At 44.8% G+C, this 20,197-nt stretch overlaps 1 protein-coding gene across 1 annotated transcript in view; it reads right to left on the bottom strand.

Annotated features, from left to right (window-relative positions):
* LOC134966751 (uncharacterized) overlaps positions 1–20,197 on the bottom strand; it is a 254,429-nt gene that overhangs the window by 130,546 nt on the left and 103,686 nt on the right. The window contains exon 7 of the mRNA XM_063943737.1: positions 18,028–18,171. Within this exon, the coding sequence (XP_063799807.1) occupies positions 18,028–18,171 (144 nt within the window). The remainder of the gene's footprint in view (positions 1–18,027; positions 18,172–20,197) is intronic.

Raw genomic sequence — 20,197 nt, 5'->3', positions numbered from 1 at the left:
ATTTTTGAAACATCTGAAAGTCCATACCTCATGGAAGTCTGGTAAACCCCCACCTTGATCTTTTATTTTGTGAAGTGACCGTATTTAATTTAGCATTATACAAGGTGTTTATACTATTTCTATCTGGTAAACCTCCATCAATACCATATACGTGTATAAACCTTATTTTATGGTTTTACTATAATAAATTTCTCTGTTTTGAATGTACTATACTATTTGTGGATTATTCTTTCCCTTTATATGGATTCCAAACGTATGTTATACGTACAAAGTTCTACGACAGAAAACCTATGAGGGAAACAAATCTTAAGGCCCACATTTCATTGGAATCTGGTAAACCTCCATCTTGATTCACTTTTATATGGTTGTGAAGATACATATATTCCAAATAGACTTCAATACAAGGCTTTCCGGCTTTTTCTATTTGGTAAACCTCCATTCACATCTCTAAGTGTTTTGTTCACTATCTATATTGATTTATTGTATTCCATTATATTATACGGAACATACTACACTATTTTTGGAATTATTTCTGTTTTGTTTATATATGGATTTCGGGTTCATGAAATACACATGAAGCTTCATGAAAGAACATCTGTGAGGGAAGTATTATCTGCTTATTTATTGTCATTCTAGCGCATTTCAGCTGGTCATAAATCTCATTATTCACGCTATATATCTTTTGGTATTGGGGATACCTTTTGACCAGTTGGTCTGCTGCTTTACCCTTCTTTGGCGCCCGGACACTTTTCTGGTATCTTTCTTATATTAACCCACTGTCCATATGAATGTTGCGCATCTCATTCACTGCCAGCGTACATACTTATAAGGAGCTGCACAGTAACATTAGAGAAGGATCACCGGGCAGCCGACATGTACAATCCACTCCGAGGACTAAAAGTAATGTGCAGTGTGACATAGTGTGACGTTAGGAAGACCTGGCAGCTGTACAGCACACTGGGGATATTACCAGGCCCAGATCAGGAACCACAACAGAGAAATCAGGTGTACCATATGTAATATGCAGCGGTACCTGGACTGTATAGTGGTCAAGTTTCAGTAATATAGTCTCTTACATCCCATATGAAGGAAAAGAAACAAAGGGCTACATTTACTAAATCACATTTTTTTTTACGCGTTTTAACAGGGAATATAAAGCTGCATTACTATTCAGAGTAAAACATTCTCCATAGCAGGTTTACTAAGCGGTAGCTTTTTGCAACGCGTTTTATCAGGGAATATAAAATGGCATTACTATTCAGAGTAATACATTCTGCATATTAAGTTTACTAAGCGTCAGCTTTTTTCCAACGCATTTTAGCAGCGTATGAAACCGGCATTACTATTCACAGTAAGACACACTACATAGTAAGTTTACTAAGCGTCAGCTTTTTCCAACGCATTTTAGCAGGGGATGAAACCAGTATTACTATTCACAGTAAGACACACTACATAGTAAGTTTACTAATCGGCAGCCTTTGTTCCTCGATGCGTTTAAGCAGGGAATATAAAATGACATTACTAGGAAAAACATGATGCATAGTAAGTTTACTATAAAGTGTTTTCCTTCTACGGCATAGCTGGGCTGAGACAGAAATCATTTCAGGGCTTTTATGTTACTTCACGAGGAAAAATAAGATTTTAAACCTACCGGTAAATCTTTTTCTTCTAGTCCGTAGAGGATGCTGGGGACTCCGTAAGGACCATGGGGTATAGACGACTCCGCAGGAGACATGGGCACTGTAAAGCTTTAGAATGAGTGTGCACTGGCTCCTCCCTCTATGCCCCTCCTCCAGACCTCAGTTAGGACTGTGCCCAGAGGAGACTAACAGTACGAGGAAAAGGATTTTGCTATCTAAGGGCGAGATACATACCAGCCCACACCATATACACCGTACAACATGGTATACAATAACCAGTTAACAGTATGAACAAAACAGCATCAGCCAGAGGCCGATCTCAACTGTAACTTAACCCTTAAGTATGCAATAACGATATACAAGTCTTGCAGAATGTTTCCGCACTGGGACGGGCGCCCAGCATCCTCTACAGACTAGGAGAAAAAGATTTACCGGTAGGTTTAAAATCTTATTTTCTCTTACGTCCTAGAGGATACTGGGGACTCCGTAAGGACCATGGGGTTTATACCAAAGCTCCAGAACGGGCGGGAGAGTGCGGATGACTCTGCAGCACCGACTGAGCAAACACGAGGTCCTCATCAGCCAGGGTATCAACTTGTAGCACTTAGCAAAAGTGTTTGACCCCGACCAAGTAGCTGCTCGGCAAAACTGTAATGCCGAGACGCCTCGGGCATCCGCCCAAGAAGAGCCTACCTTCCTAGTGGAATGGGTCTTTACTGAATTTGGTACCGGCAGTCCAGCCGTAGAATGAGCCTGCTGAATCGAGTTACAGATCCAGCGAGCAATAGTCTGCTTAGATGCATGAGTGCCAACCTTGTTGGCTGCATACAGGACAAACAGTGCATCTGTTTTCCTAACCGTGGCTGTTCTGGCTAAATAAATCTTTAAGGCCCTGCCTACATCAAGGGACTTGGAATTCTCCAAGGATCCCGTAGCCACAGGCACCACAATAGGTTGGTTCATATGAAATGACGAAACCACTTTAGGCAGAAATTGAGGACGAGTCCTCATCTCTGCTCGATCCGCATGGAAAATCAGATATGGGCTCTTGAAAGACAAGGCCGCCAACTCGGACACCCGCCTCGCAGATGCCAAGGCCAATAACATGACCACTTTCTAAGTGAGAAACTTCAATTCAACTGTTTGAAGCGGTTCAAACCAGTGTGACTCAAGGAAACTTAACACCACGTTAAGGTCCCATGGTGCCACTGGGGGCACAAAAATGAGGTTGGATGTGCAACACTCCTTTTACCAAAGTCTGGACTCCTGTGAGAGAAGCCAATTCCTTCTGAAAGAATATGGATAAGACAGAAATCTGCACCTTAATTGAGCCTAACTTTAGGCCCATATCCACTCCTGTCTGTAGAAAATGGAGAAAACGTCCTAGTTGGAAATCCTCAGTAGGAGTATCCTTGGCTTCACACCAAGACACATATTTTCTCCAGATACGGTGATAGTGTATCGCCGTAACATCTTTTCTAGCTTTAATAAGAGTAGGAATGACCTCATCTGGAATACCCTTTTTAGCTAGGATTTGGTGTTCAACCGCCATGCCGTCAAAGGTAGCCACGGTAAGTCTTGGAACACGCACGGCCCCTGTAGTAGCAGGTCCTCCGTGAGTGGAAGGGGCCACGGATCTTCTGAGAGCAGTCCCTGAAGATCTGCATACCAGGCCCTTCGAGGCCAATCTGGAACAATGAGCATAGTCTGCACTCTTGTTCGTCTTATGATTCTCAATATTTTTGAGATGAGAGGAAGTGGAGGGAACACATAGACCGACTGAAACACCCACGGTGTCACCGGGCGTCCACCGCCACTGCCTGAGGTTCCCTCGACCTGGAACAATACGTCCGAATCTTCCTGTTGTGGCGTGATGCCATCATGTGTATTTGAGGAAGTTCCCAATGACTTGTCACCTCTGTAAAGACTTCCTGATGAAGTTCCCACTCTCCTGGATGGAGATCGTGTCTGCTAAGGAAGTCTGCTTCCCAGTTGTCCACTCTGGAATGAAGACCGCTGACAGAGCGCTTACATGATTTTCCACCCAGCGAAGAATCCTGGTGGCTTCTGCCATTTCTGCTCTGTTTTTTGTCCCGCCCTGGCGGTTCACATGCGCCACGGCCGTGACGTTCTCTGACTGGATCAGAACAGGTAGGTTGCGAAGAAAATTATCCGCTTGTTTGAGGCCGTTGTAAATGGCCCTCAATTTCAGCACAATGATGTGTAGGCAAACCTCTTGGCTTGACCATATTCCCTGAAAATTGTTTCCCTGTGTGACTGCTCCCCATCCTCGGAGGCTCGCGTCCGTGGTCACAAGAACCCAATCTTGAAAGCCAAACCTGCGACCCTCTAGAAGGTGAGCACTCTGGAGCCACCACAGGAGAGAGACCCTGGCCCGGGGGGACAGGGCAATCTTCCAATGCATGTGCAGGTGGGACCCTGACCACTTGTACAGAAGGTCCCACTGAAAAGTCCGTGTGGAATGGCCTCTTAGGCCGCCACCATCTTTCCTAATACATGAGTGCATTGATGAACTGACACTCTTTTTGGCTTTAACAGGTCTCTGACCACGTTTTGGAGTACTTGGGCTTTTTCCTCTGGGAGAAAGACCTTTCGTTTGTCTGTGTCCAGAATCATGCCCAAAAACGACAGTCGAGTTGTTGGAACCAACTGCGACTTTGGTAGATTTAGGATCCAGCCGTGTTGTAGTATTCTCAGGGAGAGAGATACGCTTTGTAACAATTTTTCGCTTGAACTCACCTTTATCAGGAGATCGTCCAAGTACGGGATAATTGTGACGCCTTGCTTGCGCAGGAGCACCACCATTTCCGCCATTACCTTGTCGGGGCCGTGGAAAACCCAAACGGCAACGTCTGAAATTGGTAATAACAATCCTGTACAGCGAATCTCAGGTACGCCTGATGAGGAGGATAAATGGGGACATGAAGGTATGCATCCTTTATGTCTAGTGACACCATAAACCCCCCCCCCCCCCCCCCTTCCAGGCTGGAGATCACTGCCCAGATAGATTACATCTTGAATTTGAACCATTTCAGATATAGGTTCAGGGATTTTAGATTCATAATGGGCCTGACCGAGCCATCCGGTTTCGGGACCACAAAAAGGCTTGAATAAAAACCCTTCCCCTGTTGTAGAAGGGGAACCTTGATAATCACTTACTGATGATACAGTTTCTGTATGGCAGCTGCCACTGTTTCCCTCTCTGGGGAGGAAACTGGCAAGACTGATTTTAAAAATCGGTGTGGAGGCACATCTTCGAATTCTAGTCTGCATCCCTGGGATACAATTTCTACCGCCCAAGGATCCAAGTCCGACTGAACCCAGACGTGGCTGAAGAGTCGAAGACGTGCCCCCACCGGCGCGGACTCCCTCAGCGGAGCCCCAGCGTCATGCGGTGGATTTTGTAGAGGACGGGGAGGACTTTTGTCCCTGGGAACTAGCCGTAGCAGGCACTCTTTTCCCTCTACCTCCACCTCTGGCGAGGAAGGAAGAGCCCCGACCCTTTCTGAACTTATGCGACCGAAAGGACTGCATCTGATATTGAGGTGTTTTCTTTTGTTGTGGGGGAACATAAGGCAAAAAAGAAGATTTACCCGCAGTAGCTGTGGTAACCAGATCCGCGAGGCCCTCCCCAAATAAAATTTCACCTTTGTAAGGCAAAGTCTCAATATGTCTTTTTGAATCAGCATCACCTGTCCATTGGCGGGTCCACAGGGACCGTCTAGCAGAAACTGCCATGGCATTGGCTCTTGAACCCAACAGCCCAATATCTCTCGCAGCTTCTCTCATATATAATGCTGCGTCTTTAATGTGACCCAAGGTCAACAAAATGGTATCTTTATCTAGGGTGTCAATGTCAGATGACAAGGTATCTGCCCATGCTGCAACTGCGCTACCCACCCATGCCGACGCAACTGCCGGCCTTAGTAGGGCACCCGTATGTGTATAAATTGATTTTAAGGTAGTTTTCTGTCTGCGATCAGCAGGATCCCTGAGGGCTGCCGTATCAGGGGATGGTAGCGCCACCTTTTTTGATAAGCGCGTTAAAGCCTTGTCCACCGTTCAGCTCGTGAGATAGGGGAAAAGTTACCTCAGGTTTCTTTTCCTTAAACATGCATACCCTTGTGTCAGGGACAGAGGGGTCCTCAGTGATATGCAAAACATCTTTTATTGCAACAATCATATATTGAATACTCTTGGCCACCCTTGGGTGCCACTTATAATCATCATCGTCGACACTGGAGTCGGAATCCGTGTCGGTATCAGTGTCTACTACCTGTGAAAGAGGATGTTTCTGAGACCCTGAAGGGCCCTGTGACACAGTCAAAGCTATGGATTGACTCCCTGCTTTTTCCTTGGACTCAGCTTTGTTCAATCTTTTGTGTAAAGTCACATTAGCATTTAAAACATTCCACATATTCATCCAATCAGGTGTCGGCGGCGCCGACGGAGACACCACAATCATCTGCTCTGCCTCCTCCCTAGATGAGCCTTCCACCTCAGACATGTCGACACACACGTACTGACACCCCCACACACACTGGGATACCTAATATTATGGGGACTGACCCACAATAAGGCCCTTAGGAGAGACAGAGAGAGTATGCCAGCACACACCCAACGCCACTGTACACTGAGACAAAAATCCCAGCCTGTCAGCGCTTTTTATATATATGTGTAAAAATACCACAATTTTGCGCCAAATAATGTGCCCTCCCTCCCTCGTTTTGGCCCTCTGTATAGCTAACAGCAGGGTGAGAGTCCAGGCCCGCTTCTCTGCAGCATGCTGAGGAGAAAATGGCGCTGGTTAGTGCTGGAGGATCAAGCTCCGCCCCCCGACGGCGGGCTTCGGTCCCGCTCTAAATCTTTATACTGGCGGGGGATTTGGAATTATATAGCCTACTACAGTATATATAAGTACTCTGCCAGTCTTATCTGAGGTATATTTATGCTGTAATATGGGGGGAGGAAAGGGATGGGGGAAACTTGAGCACAGGTGGTGAGATATAATATACCGCTGATGATTTGAGGAAATTGAGAGTCATACTACAGAAACAAACAAGGGTTAACTGGGAGATATCCACTTTGGAAAACTATCTTAAACAGAAGATTGTACCCAGGGGTTTACGACCCAAAATCTTTCCGACTTTCGAGCTAGCTACAGGCACACTTACAGATGACTGGGAAGCAACTTTGCTAAAGTGCTCCTCCGAATTGATGCATATTCTTACCAAACACTAGTATTAGATGAATGCGAAAAAGAAACTGACAGCTTAGGTAAAAAATTGGAAGAATGGGAAAAAGATACCAACTTCCACCAAGGTAAATTTGAAAAGATTAAAGAAGAACTTAAAGCCTATGAACAAGGGATTATCGAACGGAAAAAAGACAAACTTTTGAGGGACAAACGAGATTTCACCGCCAAAAATATTTTCAAGTGGAACCGGCCAGCTCGTTCAGGGGAACGGAAATTCCAGACGGACTACAGTTCATCTGAAGTAGAGTCACCTGAAACAGATGAACCCCTATCCACACAGCAAAGACCAACGGCAGCTTTTTTAGGAGAAAGCTCGGGGAGCAGGGGAGAGTACTGGAATCAAGGAAGAGGAAGATACGGATGGGGAGGAAAAAGAGGAAAACACACCAACTCCTGGGACTCACCCATACCCCAGAGGCAATCCTCCAGGACACGCAAACCAAAGTAATCGATTCAACCAACCTCAAGATTATCAACGTATCCACGAGGGAATTATCCCCCAGTTTTAAGCAAGGGATTGACATTCTCACCCAATACATCCCTGGACAGGTTCCAATGGGAGAAGGACCTCTGTTTTTTTGGCAGGAAATGACTCTTAAAAAAATTATTTGCACCAAAGAAAGATCCAATATCTTCACAAATAACAGGAGCAAGGATGACTGAGAGTACTACTGACACCACATTAACTCAGTCACCACTGCTTTCACTGATGAGGAAGTAACAGCACTTGATATCTTGGAAGAACTGTCTGCTGAACAGAGTAATTCCGCTGAAATATATGGTAGCGGACGGAACATTTGTAAGAAGAAAAGTACCTTTACCCCACAGGAAAACATCTGCCCAGAAGTTGGGGTGTTTTTAAATCTAGTTTCCAAGGATATGGATGATTTATATAAAAAAACAAGAAAAACTAGGATACTTGAGGATAATCTAACATCAGAGGAAAGGAGATCACTCAAAGAATTCCAAGAGTAGGACAAGATCGTGATTAAACCCTCGGACAAGGGTGGAAATATAGTACTTTGGCCAAAAGAACTATATATGCAGGAAGCGCGGAGACAACTGATAGACACTACATGCTATCGCCAGATGCTCTTCAACCCTACGGATAATTATCAGATCATATACAACAGATTTATCAATGGGGCCCGGGAGAAAGGTATCATCAGTAAACAGGAACATGCTTTTCTTAAAGTGGAACATCCCAAAACCCCTACGTTTTATATGCTGCCCGAGGTACACAAGAACCTTGACAACCCCCCTGGAAGGCCCATAGTATCGGGCATTGAGGGCCTGTTGGAACAGGGGAGCATTTTTCTAGATCAGTGCCTTCGACACCACGTACATACATTACCATCCTATGTACAGGACACTAGGGATGTTCTACGGAAAATCCACGACATTCAACTTAGTGGTGATCAGTATCTTGTCACACTTGATGTCGAGTCGCTATACACGAGCATTAGACATGAGGATGGAATACAAGCAATTAGATACTTTGTGCACACTGAGGGCATGGACGATTTCAAACAGTTTCTGCTGGACCTATTGGAGTTTGTACTCAAAAAGAATCATTTTACGTTCGATGATAAATACTATCTCCAAGTCCGAGGAACAGCGATGGGCGCGGCATGTACGCCCACATATGCTAACCTGTTTCTCGGATGGTGGGAGAAAGAGTACATATTCAATGACAACAATGATGAGTATACCAGCCAAGTAATAATGTGGCTGAGGTATATAAATGACATTTTCATGATCTGGCAGGGCCAAGAAGAAGATTTACTTAGATTCATAGACAAACTTAACAAGAATGACCTTAATCTTAAGCTGACCCATGCTATTAGCAAACAAGAAGCAACCTTCTTGGATCTATAGCTCAGTGTGAATTTAGAGGGATATCTTCAGACAGAGTTATTTAGGAAAAGTACAGCGACGAACTGTCTCTTGCATAAGAGCAGTGCCAATTTCCCCCCCACAATTAAGAACTTACCTAAGGGTGAGTTTCTTAGACTTAGGAGGAATTGTTCTACCAAATAAACATATCTGGACAAAAGTAAAGAACTAACAGTCAGACTTCGGGAAAGGGGCTATAGTAACAAACTTATCAAATCGGCAAAATATCATGCATCCCGGATTGAGAGGGAAACCCTTATCTTCCCACAAGATCAAAAGAAGACTGAATCTACGGTAGTGAGATACGTTACTAATTTCTGTCATGAATGGAGAGAACTATAGACACTGGTCCAGAGACATTGGAAGGTTTTACTTATGGATGAGGACCTGCAGAAAGTTCTGGGAGACAGACCTTCTTTTAGCTGGAGAAGGGCCAGTAGCTTAAAGGACAAACTGGTAAAAAGCCATTTTGTCAGGAATCCGACTCGAAAGACCCCATTGAAAGGTACATACCCATGTGATAAATGTAAAGCCTGTACTCTTATCATCAGAAAGGATCAGATAAGGGATAGATTTGGCAACAATATCAAACTTGAACAGTTCATCAACTGTGACACCATGGGAGTGGTATACTGTCTGCAATGTAGCTGTAATTTAAGATACGTGGGTATGACAACCCGCATACTTAAACAAAGAATCTTAGAGCATGTGGGCAATATAAGGAATGCCGCTTCAGACCTAGCCAAACATAAAAAACTCACGTCAGTGGCTAGACATTTCATCAGATATCATGATGGACAAACAAGGATTACAGGCCTTTGGTTTGGAACGTGTCAGACTTGGAACACGTGGTGGAGATTTGGGTAAAGAACTACTCTGGAAGGAAAGCAAGTGGACGCATAGACTAAACACAGTGAGCCCTCATGGCTTGAATGAGATGATAAACTATAATGTCTTTTTATAGACACACTTTATATGTCTTTGGTTTTTTAGGTTGACTCTCCTCCTGTTAACACTTCACATACATATTTCTCCCATCGATGGAGTGTGTAACTTCGTATAATTATTCACTATACAGTTGAAATATACAAACCATATCCCACCTTCTTAGGTATTATATGGTGCCCATGTTACTATCTTCCTCACTTACAGCGGGCCTTAACTCACGATATGCATATTACATATATATTTTTTACAGTCGCCCAGTATCTTATTTATTTATATTATTATTTTTTTCACCCCACAGAAGTACAATGTAACTCCAGTATAATTGGGCTTATGTAATTCCATTATCATTATTATTATCTATTTTTATTTTTATTATTATCATTATTTTCATTTTTTATTTATTTTTCATTATTATATTTATTTCTATTTTTATTTATTTCTTATTTTATATTTTTATTTTATTTTTATATTTATTTATTTTTATATTTATTATTATTATTTTCATTTTCATTACTATTTTCCCTATTTCTATTATCATATTTATTTATTCATTACTCTTTCATATTTTCTCTTCTTATAACATTTTTTTTTCTTTTTCTTTCTTTTTACTTATCATCATGCTTTCATTTATGATTTATTATTACTATTATCATTATTATGTTTATTTATATTCATTCTTACCCTTTACTACCATCACTATTTCATTTCTCTACATATTTATCTGTGTTGTTAGGGTGCCACGGATATGGAGGATTTCTAATGTTTATAACCTGCATAATTTACAATCACATTGACAAAAGGATTATAATATTTAATTGACTTACGCATCTGATGTGACCCGTATAATCATTTTAATATCATATGAGGATTTTCGAGATATCTAATCTACATCCATATACATATACAAGTATATATCCCTCATAGTTCTATATAGTGTTCCACCTTTTTGCATTTTTATATAATCACATCAGCAGTAAATTTTATTTCTTCTTTCCCCTTCTGTTAATTAATTTTGTACTGCCTTCTCATTCTCATTTTTTGCGTGTAGCCTTATAACTTATTGTTATATGGTTATATTTTCATATTATTGCCAGGTATCTATTTATACTTGAATAAGAGAGACCATTGGGTACTAATAGAATCTATACTTAGCACGTCTCCAGAGAATTGTGTTCCCAATTCATAGGGAATGGGAGACGATGGTAGAATACTGACACCTGAGACATAATGCACATACCAGGTCTCATCAGGTACTAGTAAAGGCCTAATTGATAGCCACACACCCCCGCTCCTGATTGGACATCACTTAGTTTTAAACAACACCAGCACCCGGTTACAGGGTGTCTCACTGAGGAAGCCGGAAAGCGAAACAGCTGTCTGAGGCTCAGTGCAGTGCAGCCGGAGCCGTACACCCTGACATCCACGCATACTCTCAGGTACTTTTCATTTCGAGTGACAGCCGGCGGGACCGCATGGTGGGTAACGGGTCCTGCAATACCTTGCGGCATCAGGACCGTTACTACCATTAGGGTCCCAGCACTGTTACCTAACTACTTTCTTCCAGGCACTATAGGCGTAAGGAAGGTACCGCTCACCTTGCATCAATGTAAATGTGAAGGGGATTGCCCCCTTCTCCCCGGCGGCGCGACGCGCGTCGGCGCGGCGGGCAGGTCCCAGTCTGGAGGGGCTTGCATCCGAAAGGATTCAAGCCCCTCCAATCACAGCGGCGCATTTCAAACGGCGCGCCAAGCGCGAGCCAATCAGGGCTCGCGCCTTGGCCACCAATCGGAGCTCGCCGCGGCGAGCCAATCGGAGCTCGCCGCGTCATAGCTCCGCCCGCTCCCAGCGCCATATAAGAGGCGCTGCGGAGCGGGAGCGGTCAGTCGAGCGGCGGACGGCGACGGGAGAAGAGCTCCAGCGGAAGACAGCGGGTCCGGCGGCGGCGGCAGAGCAGCGGAAGAAGACGTCGGCGGAGCAGAAGAAGACATCGGCGGTGCGGGAGAAGACGTCGGCGGAGCCAAGTAGGAAGGCAGAAGACGGCGACCAGCGACGGAAGTCCGGCGGAGAGTGCTGCAGCGTGTGGAGAGCAAAAGAGCTAACGAAGCTCCCCGCTGCAGCCTCTCCCTCAGCGACAGGTAGGCGGCCTTGGGCCACCTCCACTTATTTATAAACCCTCCCTAGAGCACCAGGGACAGGCACTAGGCCTGCGGGGAGAGTCAGGCCTCCGGCCTGTGCGCCCAGTAGGCAGGCTCCGGCCTGTGCCCACACCAGGCCTCCGGCCTGTGCCCACACCAGGCCTCCGGCCTGCGCCCCTCACCCAGGCCTCCGGCCTGCGCCCCTCACCCAGGCCTCCGGCCTGCGCCCCTCACCCAGGCCTCCGGCCTGCGCCCCTCACCCAGGCCTCCGGCCTGCGCCCCTCACCCAGGCCTCCGGCCTGCGCCCCTCACCCAGGCCTCCGGCCTGCGCCCCTCACCCAGGCCTCCGGCCTGCGCCCCTCACCCAGGCCTCCGGCCTGCGCCCCTCATTCAGGCTCCTGCCTGCGCCCCCTCCGGCTGGAAGTGGGCTGTGCAGCAGCTCTTGAGGGATCAGTGGCTGTTGTTTGAAGCCGACCGGCCCCACGCGGTGTATGGCCCAGGGGATTGGAAGTGTGGAGTAACGTTCCCGTCCCACACGTCGCCATCCCCCGGCCGTCGGGAGTAGGCCACCGTCTGCTCCAGACCCCCGTCCTTCATTGCGAGCCAAAGGCACCGGCCGGTGTCCAACATCTGGAAGGTAGGACTGGTAAATCGGGGTATACTGTTGGGCCGGGGAATTGTTCCACTGACTTGCCGGGTAGTGAACGTGATTAATTAGTCCGGTCTCTGTTTGATTGGGGTAGAACCAGTAGCCTCCAGTTGTTTAAGTTAGTTTGTTTAGGCAGGCGTAGTTGGCTGTATCGTTGTTAGCCGTAGAGTAGCCTGCAGGTAGGGAGGCTGTTCTTCTTGCCCCAACAGGAGCGGAGAGGTGCGACAATCAAGGTGACCCGCAAGTTGGAAGTGAGTATCACCCTGTGCCTGTCTGTCTGTCATCCCCCCCCCCTGTATACCGGTCGGGAGGGTTTGCTCGCGGACGCGAGGACCCCCTCTCACCACACATCGTGCGGGAGTGCGAGTGTGTGAGAATTGGGTAGCTGAGGCCTATTGGCCAGTGATGACCTTCCGCCCAGCCGGTGAAGGTCGCGGCTACCCCTGACGTGTCCCGTACTCGAGGCGGAGGTCGGGCGTACGTCTCAACCGGCATATCCCTCTCTTTCCAGACCCCCGTCGTCCGCGGTGAGGTGGTGTTCGCGCTGGTGCCTGGTCCGGAGAGCGGAGTCCCTACGCATCTGGATATCGTCTGTGACGGCGTTGCACAGGTGGGTGAAGTGACGACACCTGCACAGCGGCAGGCAGTACATCCTTGTTAGGCCGCTCACATATACACATATGCAAGGAAGCAGCATACATTCAAAAGGGGATTGGTGCTCTTTATTTTCATCTTATTGATACTATGTTTCTTAAATCTTTTTTCGATGCTCTCTCATTGTCATAAGGAGAACTCAGAGGACCCCCTGCGCTGTTACATCAGGGTGCCCGAGGGTGATCTTTTCAAAAGCAGAAGCATTTTCTCTGTTTCCAACCCTTAGGTGCAGATGGGACACGCTCATTTACTGTATTAATGCATGTCACACAGTAAACAGAAGCCATCCCACTGCATCAATGACAGGAGCGCCTTTTCTTCCCCTTTTCTGCAATTTGTACCAGCTCATTCATATGCTCCTTACCTCTTTAAGCCATCTTTTTACATACACGTATTAGAGGATATGTTAGATGTATACCCTGTTATACTGATTTCTGAATATCAATATGATGGTTACATATGAGGAGCAAGATTGATACATTTATTGCTACAGTGTGGTCTTGAGGCATACTAGATATTTCTGCCCAGACAACAAATTCAATCAGCAATAACCTGTCAATACCTGAGACGCGGATCAGGGTGTTATATATAGTGGACATTTTTTACCAAGAAATTACCAATTCTACTAATAATAGGCTTACCGGTACACTACACTGAGAAAATCAATAGTATTTGCACTAAGACAATTACAGGATCAGTTTTTACTCATATTATGTAGATTTATATCCTAGATCTTGAATAATTATTAGATTATTTCACTACTACCTCTCTAAGGGAACATATGATATGCAATCGATGGGGAGATTATATGTGCTATGAAGTTTGGACACATACTAATCAACACTGTTATTGTTACTCATATTCTACGCCAATAGCATCCATTACAACAGGCTGAAATTTATGGTAAATCTATCTATAGGGCTACCGCTTCTTGTTTCAGCCGACTATATCATCCTACAATTTGTCTCCTCTTGTAAGGGGACTGTCAATGCTTATTATTGCAGGAACTATTGTCAGGATCAATAACATTGACCCTGACCAGGTCACGTAAATACCAATATCTCCCCACGGTGTGTTTATACCACGCGTAGATTTAGGCATGTTTTTTTTTGTTTTTATGTGAATTTTGGTATTATGTGTACATGTTCATTGTTCATGTCCTAGTCTTGGTTTGTGGCAACATTTTTTTAATGATAATCAATAAAAGTTATATTTTATGTAATATCTTTCAATGAGTGCCCCCCCAAAAAACGAGAGTCTCTTTTTCTTCTTTTTTGGTATATTTATGCTGCCCAGGGCGCCCCCCCTGCGCCCTGCACCCTTACTGTGGCGTCTGTGTGTGTGAGCTGGGAGCAATGGCGCACAGCGTTAAAACTGCTCGTTACCTCATGAAGATCTGAAGTCTTCTGCCGCCTTTGAAGTATTCTTTCTTCTTATACTCACCCGGCTTCTATCTTCCGGCTCTGTGAGGAGGACGGTGGCGCGGCTCCGGGACGAACGGCGAGGGTGAGACCTGCGTTCCGACTCCCTCTGGAGCTAATGGTGTCCAGTAGCCTAAGAAGCAGAGCCTATCACTTAAGTAGGTCTGTTTCTCTCTCCTCAGTCCCACGATGCAGGGAGCCTGTTGCCAGCAGTGCTCCCTGAAAATAAAAAACCTAACAAAATTATTTTTCAGAGAAACTCAGTAGAGCTCCCTGTAATGCACCCAGTCTCCTCTGGGCACAGGATCTAACTGAGGTCTGGAGGAGGGGCATAGAGGGAGGAGCCAGTGCACACCCATCTAAAGTCTTTAGAGTGCCCATGTCTCCTGCAGAGCCCGTCTATTCCCCATGGTCCTTACGGAGTCCCCAGCATCCTCTAGGACGTAAGAGAAATGATTGATAGGCCCTCACTGGTTGGACAGTAGTGTTTTTACCCATCATATTTGTTGAATATAGAGTGTAAACAGGACACGAATTTGCAGTTTTGGGTGGAATATAACAAACTATCTCCCAGAAGATTACCTGCCTGTGGTCCAGTATCTAGGTGTACAAAAATATTATTTTAAAGGACTTTATTTTATTTCTATCATGGTACTTGTAAGGCTGCGTCCAGTCCTCACTATGTAGTACAGTTCCATTGCATGCTTTCTCTTCCCCATAACCCATTTCTCTGTATATCATCTAGTGAAGCCATTCATTTAATCTAACTGACATATATATTCTGCTGTGGTTGATAAAAGTGAAAACAGAATACAAAAGTCAGCTTAGTCTCCCTTATAGACACCCCACACCCCAAAAAGGAGACAATAGGAAACCCAGCACAGGAAATGCCCAACAGATCCCCCCAAACAGTTCAGTGTTTGTGTTAAATTGATTCCAAACTGGAGACTGGATAGTGAATTTGGCGCCATTAAATACGCCAGCTACATACAGAACGCCCGCTGTAGGTATTACAGGGTGTTTCCAGCCACAGCTACGAAACTGTAAGGGACGGTGCAGCATGCTATTCCAATAGGGAAGAGATTGTATCTTTAGAGTAGGTTTCCCATAGCATCTTGTGTTCCAGCTCGGATAACTGGTCAGATGATGGCGGATGATCTGGTAGCGACTGTATGTGCACTGACATGTCCGGGGTTGCGCTGCCCTCTCCTCTATCAGTTACACCTTCTGTGTGTGGTGTGTCTGCACTACAATCAGCAGGCTACAAAGTCACAACATGGTGTCACAACCACAAAGCGATGAGGAAGGTCAGCAAAACATTGCACTACATAATAGTAATATAACACAATGAGCAAATCATAAAACCAGGGGTTACAGGTCTACAGACTCCAGAACACTGCCCTGTATTACAGAGTCTCAGACTCCAGAACACTGCCCTGTATTACAGAGTCTCAGACTCCAGAACACTGCCCTGTATTACAGAGTCTCAGACTCCAGTACACTGCCCTGTATTACAGAGTCTCAGACTCCAGTACACTGCCCTGTATTACAGAGTCTCAGACTCCAGAACACTGCCCTGTATTACAGAGTCTCAGACTCCAGAACACTGCCCTGTATTACAGAGTCTCAGACTCCAGAACACTGCCCTGTATTACAGAGTCTCAGACTCCAGAACACTGCCCTGTATTACAGAGTCTCAGACTCCAGTACACTGCCCTGTATTACAGAGTCTCAGACTCCAGAACACTGCCCTGTATTATAGAGACTGAGACTCCAGAATATTGCCCTGTATTATAAAGACTGAGACTCCAGAACATTGCCCTGTATTATAGAGCCTGAGACTCCAGTACATTGCCCTGTATTATAGAGACTGAGACTCCAGAATAGTGCCCTGTATTATAGAGACAGACTCCAGAACATTGCCCTGTATTATAGAGACTGAGACTCCAGAATATTGCCCGGTATTATAGAGACTGAGACTCCAGAATATTACCTGGTATTATAGAAACTGAGACTCCAGAATATTACCTGGTATTATAGAGTCTGAGACTCCAGAATATTGCCCGGTATTATAGAGACTGAGACTCCAGAATATTGCCCGGTATTATAGAAACTGAGACTCCAGAATATTACCTGGTATTATAGAGACTGAGACTGCAGAATATTGCCCGGTATTATAGAGACTGAGACTCCAGAATATTGCACGGTATTATAGAGACTGAGACTCCAGAACATTGCCCTGTGTTATAGAGACTGAGACTCCAGAATATTGCCCTGTATTATAGAGACTGAGACTCCAGAATATATCCCGGTATTATAGAGACAGACTCCAGAATATTGCCCGGTATTATAGAGACTGAGACTCCAGAATATTTCCCTGTATTATAGAGACTGAGACTCCTGAATATTGCCCGGTATTATAGAGACTGAGACTACAGAATATTGCCTGGTATTATAGAGACTGAGACTCCAGAATATTTCCCGGTATTATAGAGACAGACTCCAGAATATTTCCCGGTATTATAGAGACTGAGACTCCAGAATATTGCCCTGTATTATAGAGACAGACTCCAGAATATTGCCCTGTATTATAGAGACTGAGACTCCAGAATATTGCCTGGTATTATAGAGACTGAGACTCCAGAATATTGCCTGGTATTATAGAGACTGAGACTCCAGAATATTGCCCTGTATTATAGAGACTGAGACTCCAGAATATTGCACGGTATTATAGAGACCGAGACTCCAGAATATTGCCCGGTATTATAGAGGCTGAGACTCATGAATATTGCCCGGTATTATAGAGGCTGAGACTCCAGAATATTGGCCGGTATTTTAGAGACACAGACTCCTGAATATTGCCCTGTGTTATAGAGACTGAGACTCCTGAATATTGCCCGGTATTATAGAGACTGAGAGTCCAGAATATTGCCCGGTATTATAGAGGCTGAGACTCCTGAATATTGCCCTGTATTATAGAGACAGACTCCAGAATATTTCCCGGTATTATAGAGACTGAGACTCCAGAATATTGCCTGGTATTATAGAGACTGAGACTCCAGAATATTGCCCTGTGTTATAGAGACTGAGACTCCTGAATATTGCCCGGTATTATAGAGACTGAGAGTCCAGAATATTGCCCAGTATTATAGAGGCTGAGACTCCTGAATATTGCCCGGTATTATAGAGGCTGAGACTCCAGAATATTGGCCGGTATTTTAGAGACTGAGACTCCAGAATATTGGCCGGTATTATAGAGACTGAGACTCCTGAATATTGCCCGGTATTATAGAGACTGAGACTCCTGAATATTGCCCGGTATTATAGAGACTGAGACTACAGTTTATTGCCCGGTATTATAGAGACTGAGACTACAGAATATTGCCTGGTATTATAGAGACTGTACCTCGTGTTCCTCCTCAGGTAACGGGACAGGTGAGGTGAGTTCTCCTGGAGGCTGAATATCCGCCACACTGTTCAATACTGAGACGTCTTCTCCTCCGTCTCTTCCATCCTCTATATGTGACGTAAATGCATTGTCCTCCGTGTGCTACAATCAACACAACGTAACAACATTATCCAGCATTATCTATTATAATATCACCTATACAACTGTAATGTCTATAGTATTAGAACCTACACTCATGTATCATACAACCTCCAGAACCCCTTATGTACTAGATCTTACACACCGGCATGTAGATAACACCACAATTTCCTCGTTGCTGATTTTCATGAATGTCTCCTATGTCATCAAGAAGGTTAAGATTACACGATTATCTTTCACTGATCCTATATACTGCACATTCAGCTTGATGGTCAGTGTTGGAAAATAGAATACAGGCCAGATAAAAGCCGGTCTTACTCACTATTAGCACTGACAGTACAAAGCACTAACCTTTATAAGAGATTGACAGTACAGAACACAGGCCTGTAAAAGAGACTGACAGTCCAGAACACTGACCTGTATAAGGCATTGACAGAACAGAGCACTGACCTGTATAAAAGACTGACAGTCCAGAACACTGACCTGTATAAGGCCATGACAGAACAGAGCACTGACCTGTTAAAGACTGACAGTACAGAACACTGACTTGTATAAGGCAATGACAGAACAGAGCACTGACCTGTTAAAGACTGACAGTACAGAACACTGACTTGTATAAGGCAATGACAGAACAGAGCACTGACCTGTTAAAGACTGACCGTACAGAACACTGACTTGTATAAGGCAATGACAGAACAGAGCACTGACCTGTTAAAGACTGACAGTACAGAACACTGACTTGTATAAGGCAATGACAGAACAGAGCACTGACCTGTCAAAGACTGACAGTACAGAACACTGACCTGTATAAGGCATTGGTAGAACAGAGCACTGATCTGTATAATACACTGACAGTACAGAACAATGACTGTATGAGACTGACAGTACAGAACACTGACCCGTATAAGGCAATGACGGAACAGAGCACTGACCTGTATAATACACTGACAGTACAGAACAATGACTGTATGAGACTGACAGTACAGAACACTGACCTGTATAAGGCATTGATAGAATGAAGCACTGACCTGTATAATACACTGGCAGTACAGAACAATGACTGTATGAGACTGACAGTACAGAACACTGACCTACAGTATATAAAAGAGACTGACATTACAGAACACTGGCCTGCATAAGAGACTGACAGCAGAGAGCACTAACCTATATAAGAGACTGATCGTACAGAACAATGGGGCAGATGTATTAACCTGGAGAAGGCATAAGGAAGTGATAAACCAGTGATAAGTGCAAGGTGATAAACGCACCAGCCAATCAGCTCCTAACTGTTCATTTACATATTGGAGCTGATTGGCTGGTGCCTTTATCACCTTGCACTTATCACTGGTTTATCACTTCCTTATGCCTTCTCCAGGTTAATACATCTGCCCCAATGACCTGTATGAGACTGATCGTACAGAGCACTAACCTGTACTAGAGACTGACAGCAGAGAGGACTGACCTATATAACACACTGACCTATACTAGGAAGGCTGACAGTCCAGAATCCTGGCAGCACAGATCACTGATCTGTATTACTGAATCAGAAACCCCACAATACTGCCCTGTATTATAGACTGAATCTCCAGAATATTGCTCTGTGTTATAGAGACTGAGGCTCCAGAATATTCCCCGGTATTATAGAGACTGAGACTCCAGAATATTGCCCGGTATTATAGAGACTGAGGCTCCAGAATATTTCCCGGTATTATAGAGACAGACTCCAGAATATTGCCCGGTATTATAGAGACTGAGACTCCAGAATATTGCCCGGTATTATACAGACTGAGACTCCAGAATATTGCTCTGTATTATAGAGACTGAGACTCCAGAATATTGCTCTGTATTATAGAGACTGAGACTCCAGAATATTCCCCGGTATTATAGAGACTGAGACTCCAGAATATTGCCCGGTATTATAGAGACTGAGGCTCCAGAATATTTCCCGGTATTATAGAGACTGAGGCTCCAGAATATTCCCCGGTATTATAGAGACTGAGACTCCAGAATATTTCCCGGTATTATAGAG

The sequence above is a fragment of the Pseudophryne corroboree genome, chromosome 10, assembly GCF_028390025.1.
Source record: "Pseudophryne corroboree isolate aPseCor3 chromosome 10, aPseCor3.hap2, whole genome shotgun sequence".
Lineage (NCBI taxonomy): Eukaryota > Metazoa > Chordata > Amphibia > Anura > Myobatrachidae > Pseudophryne > Pseudophryne corroboree.
This window is presented reverse-complemented; position numbering and strand designations above follow the sequence as displayed.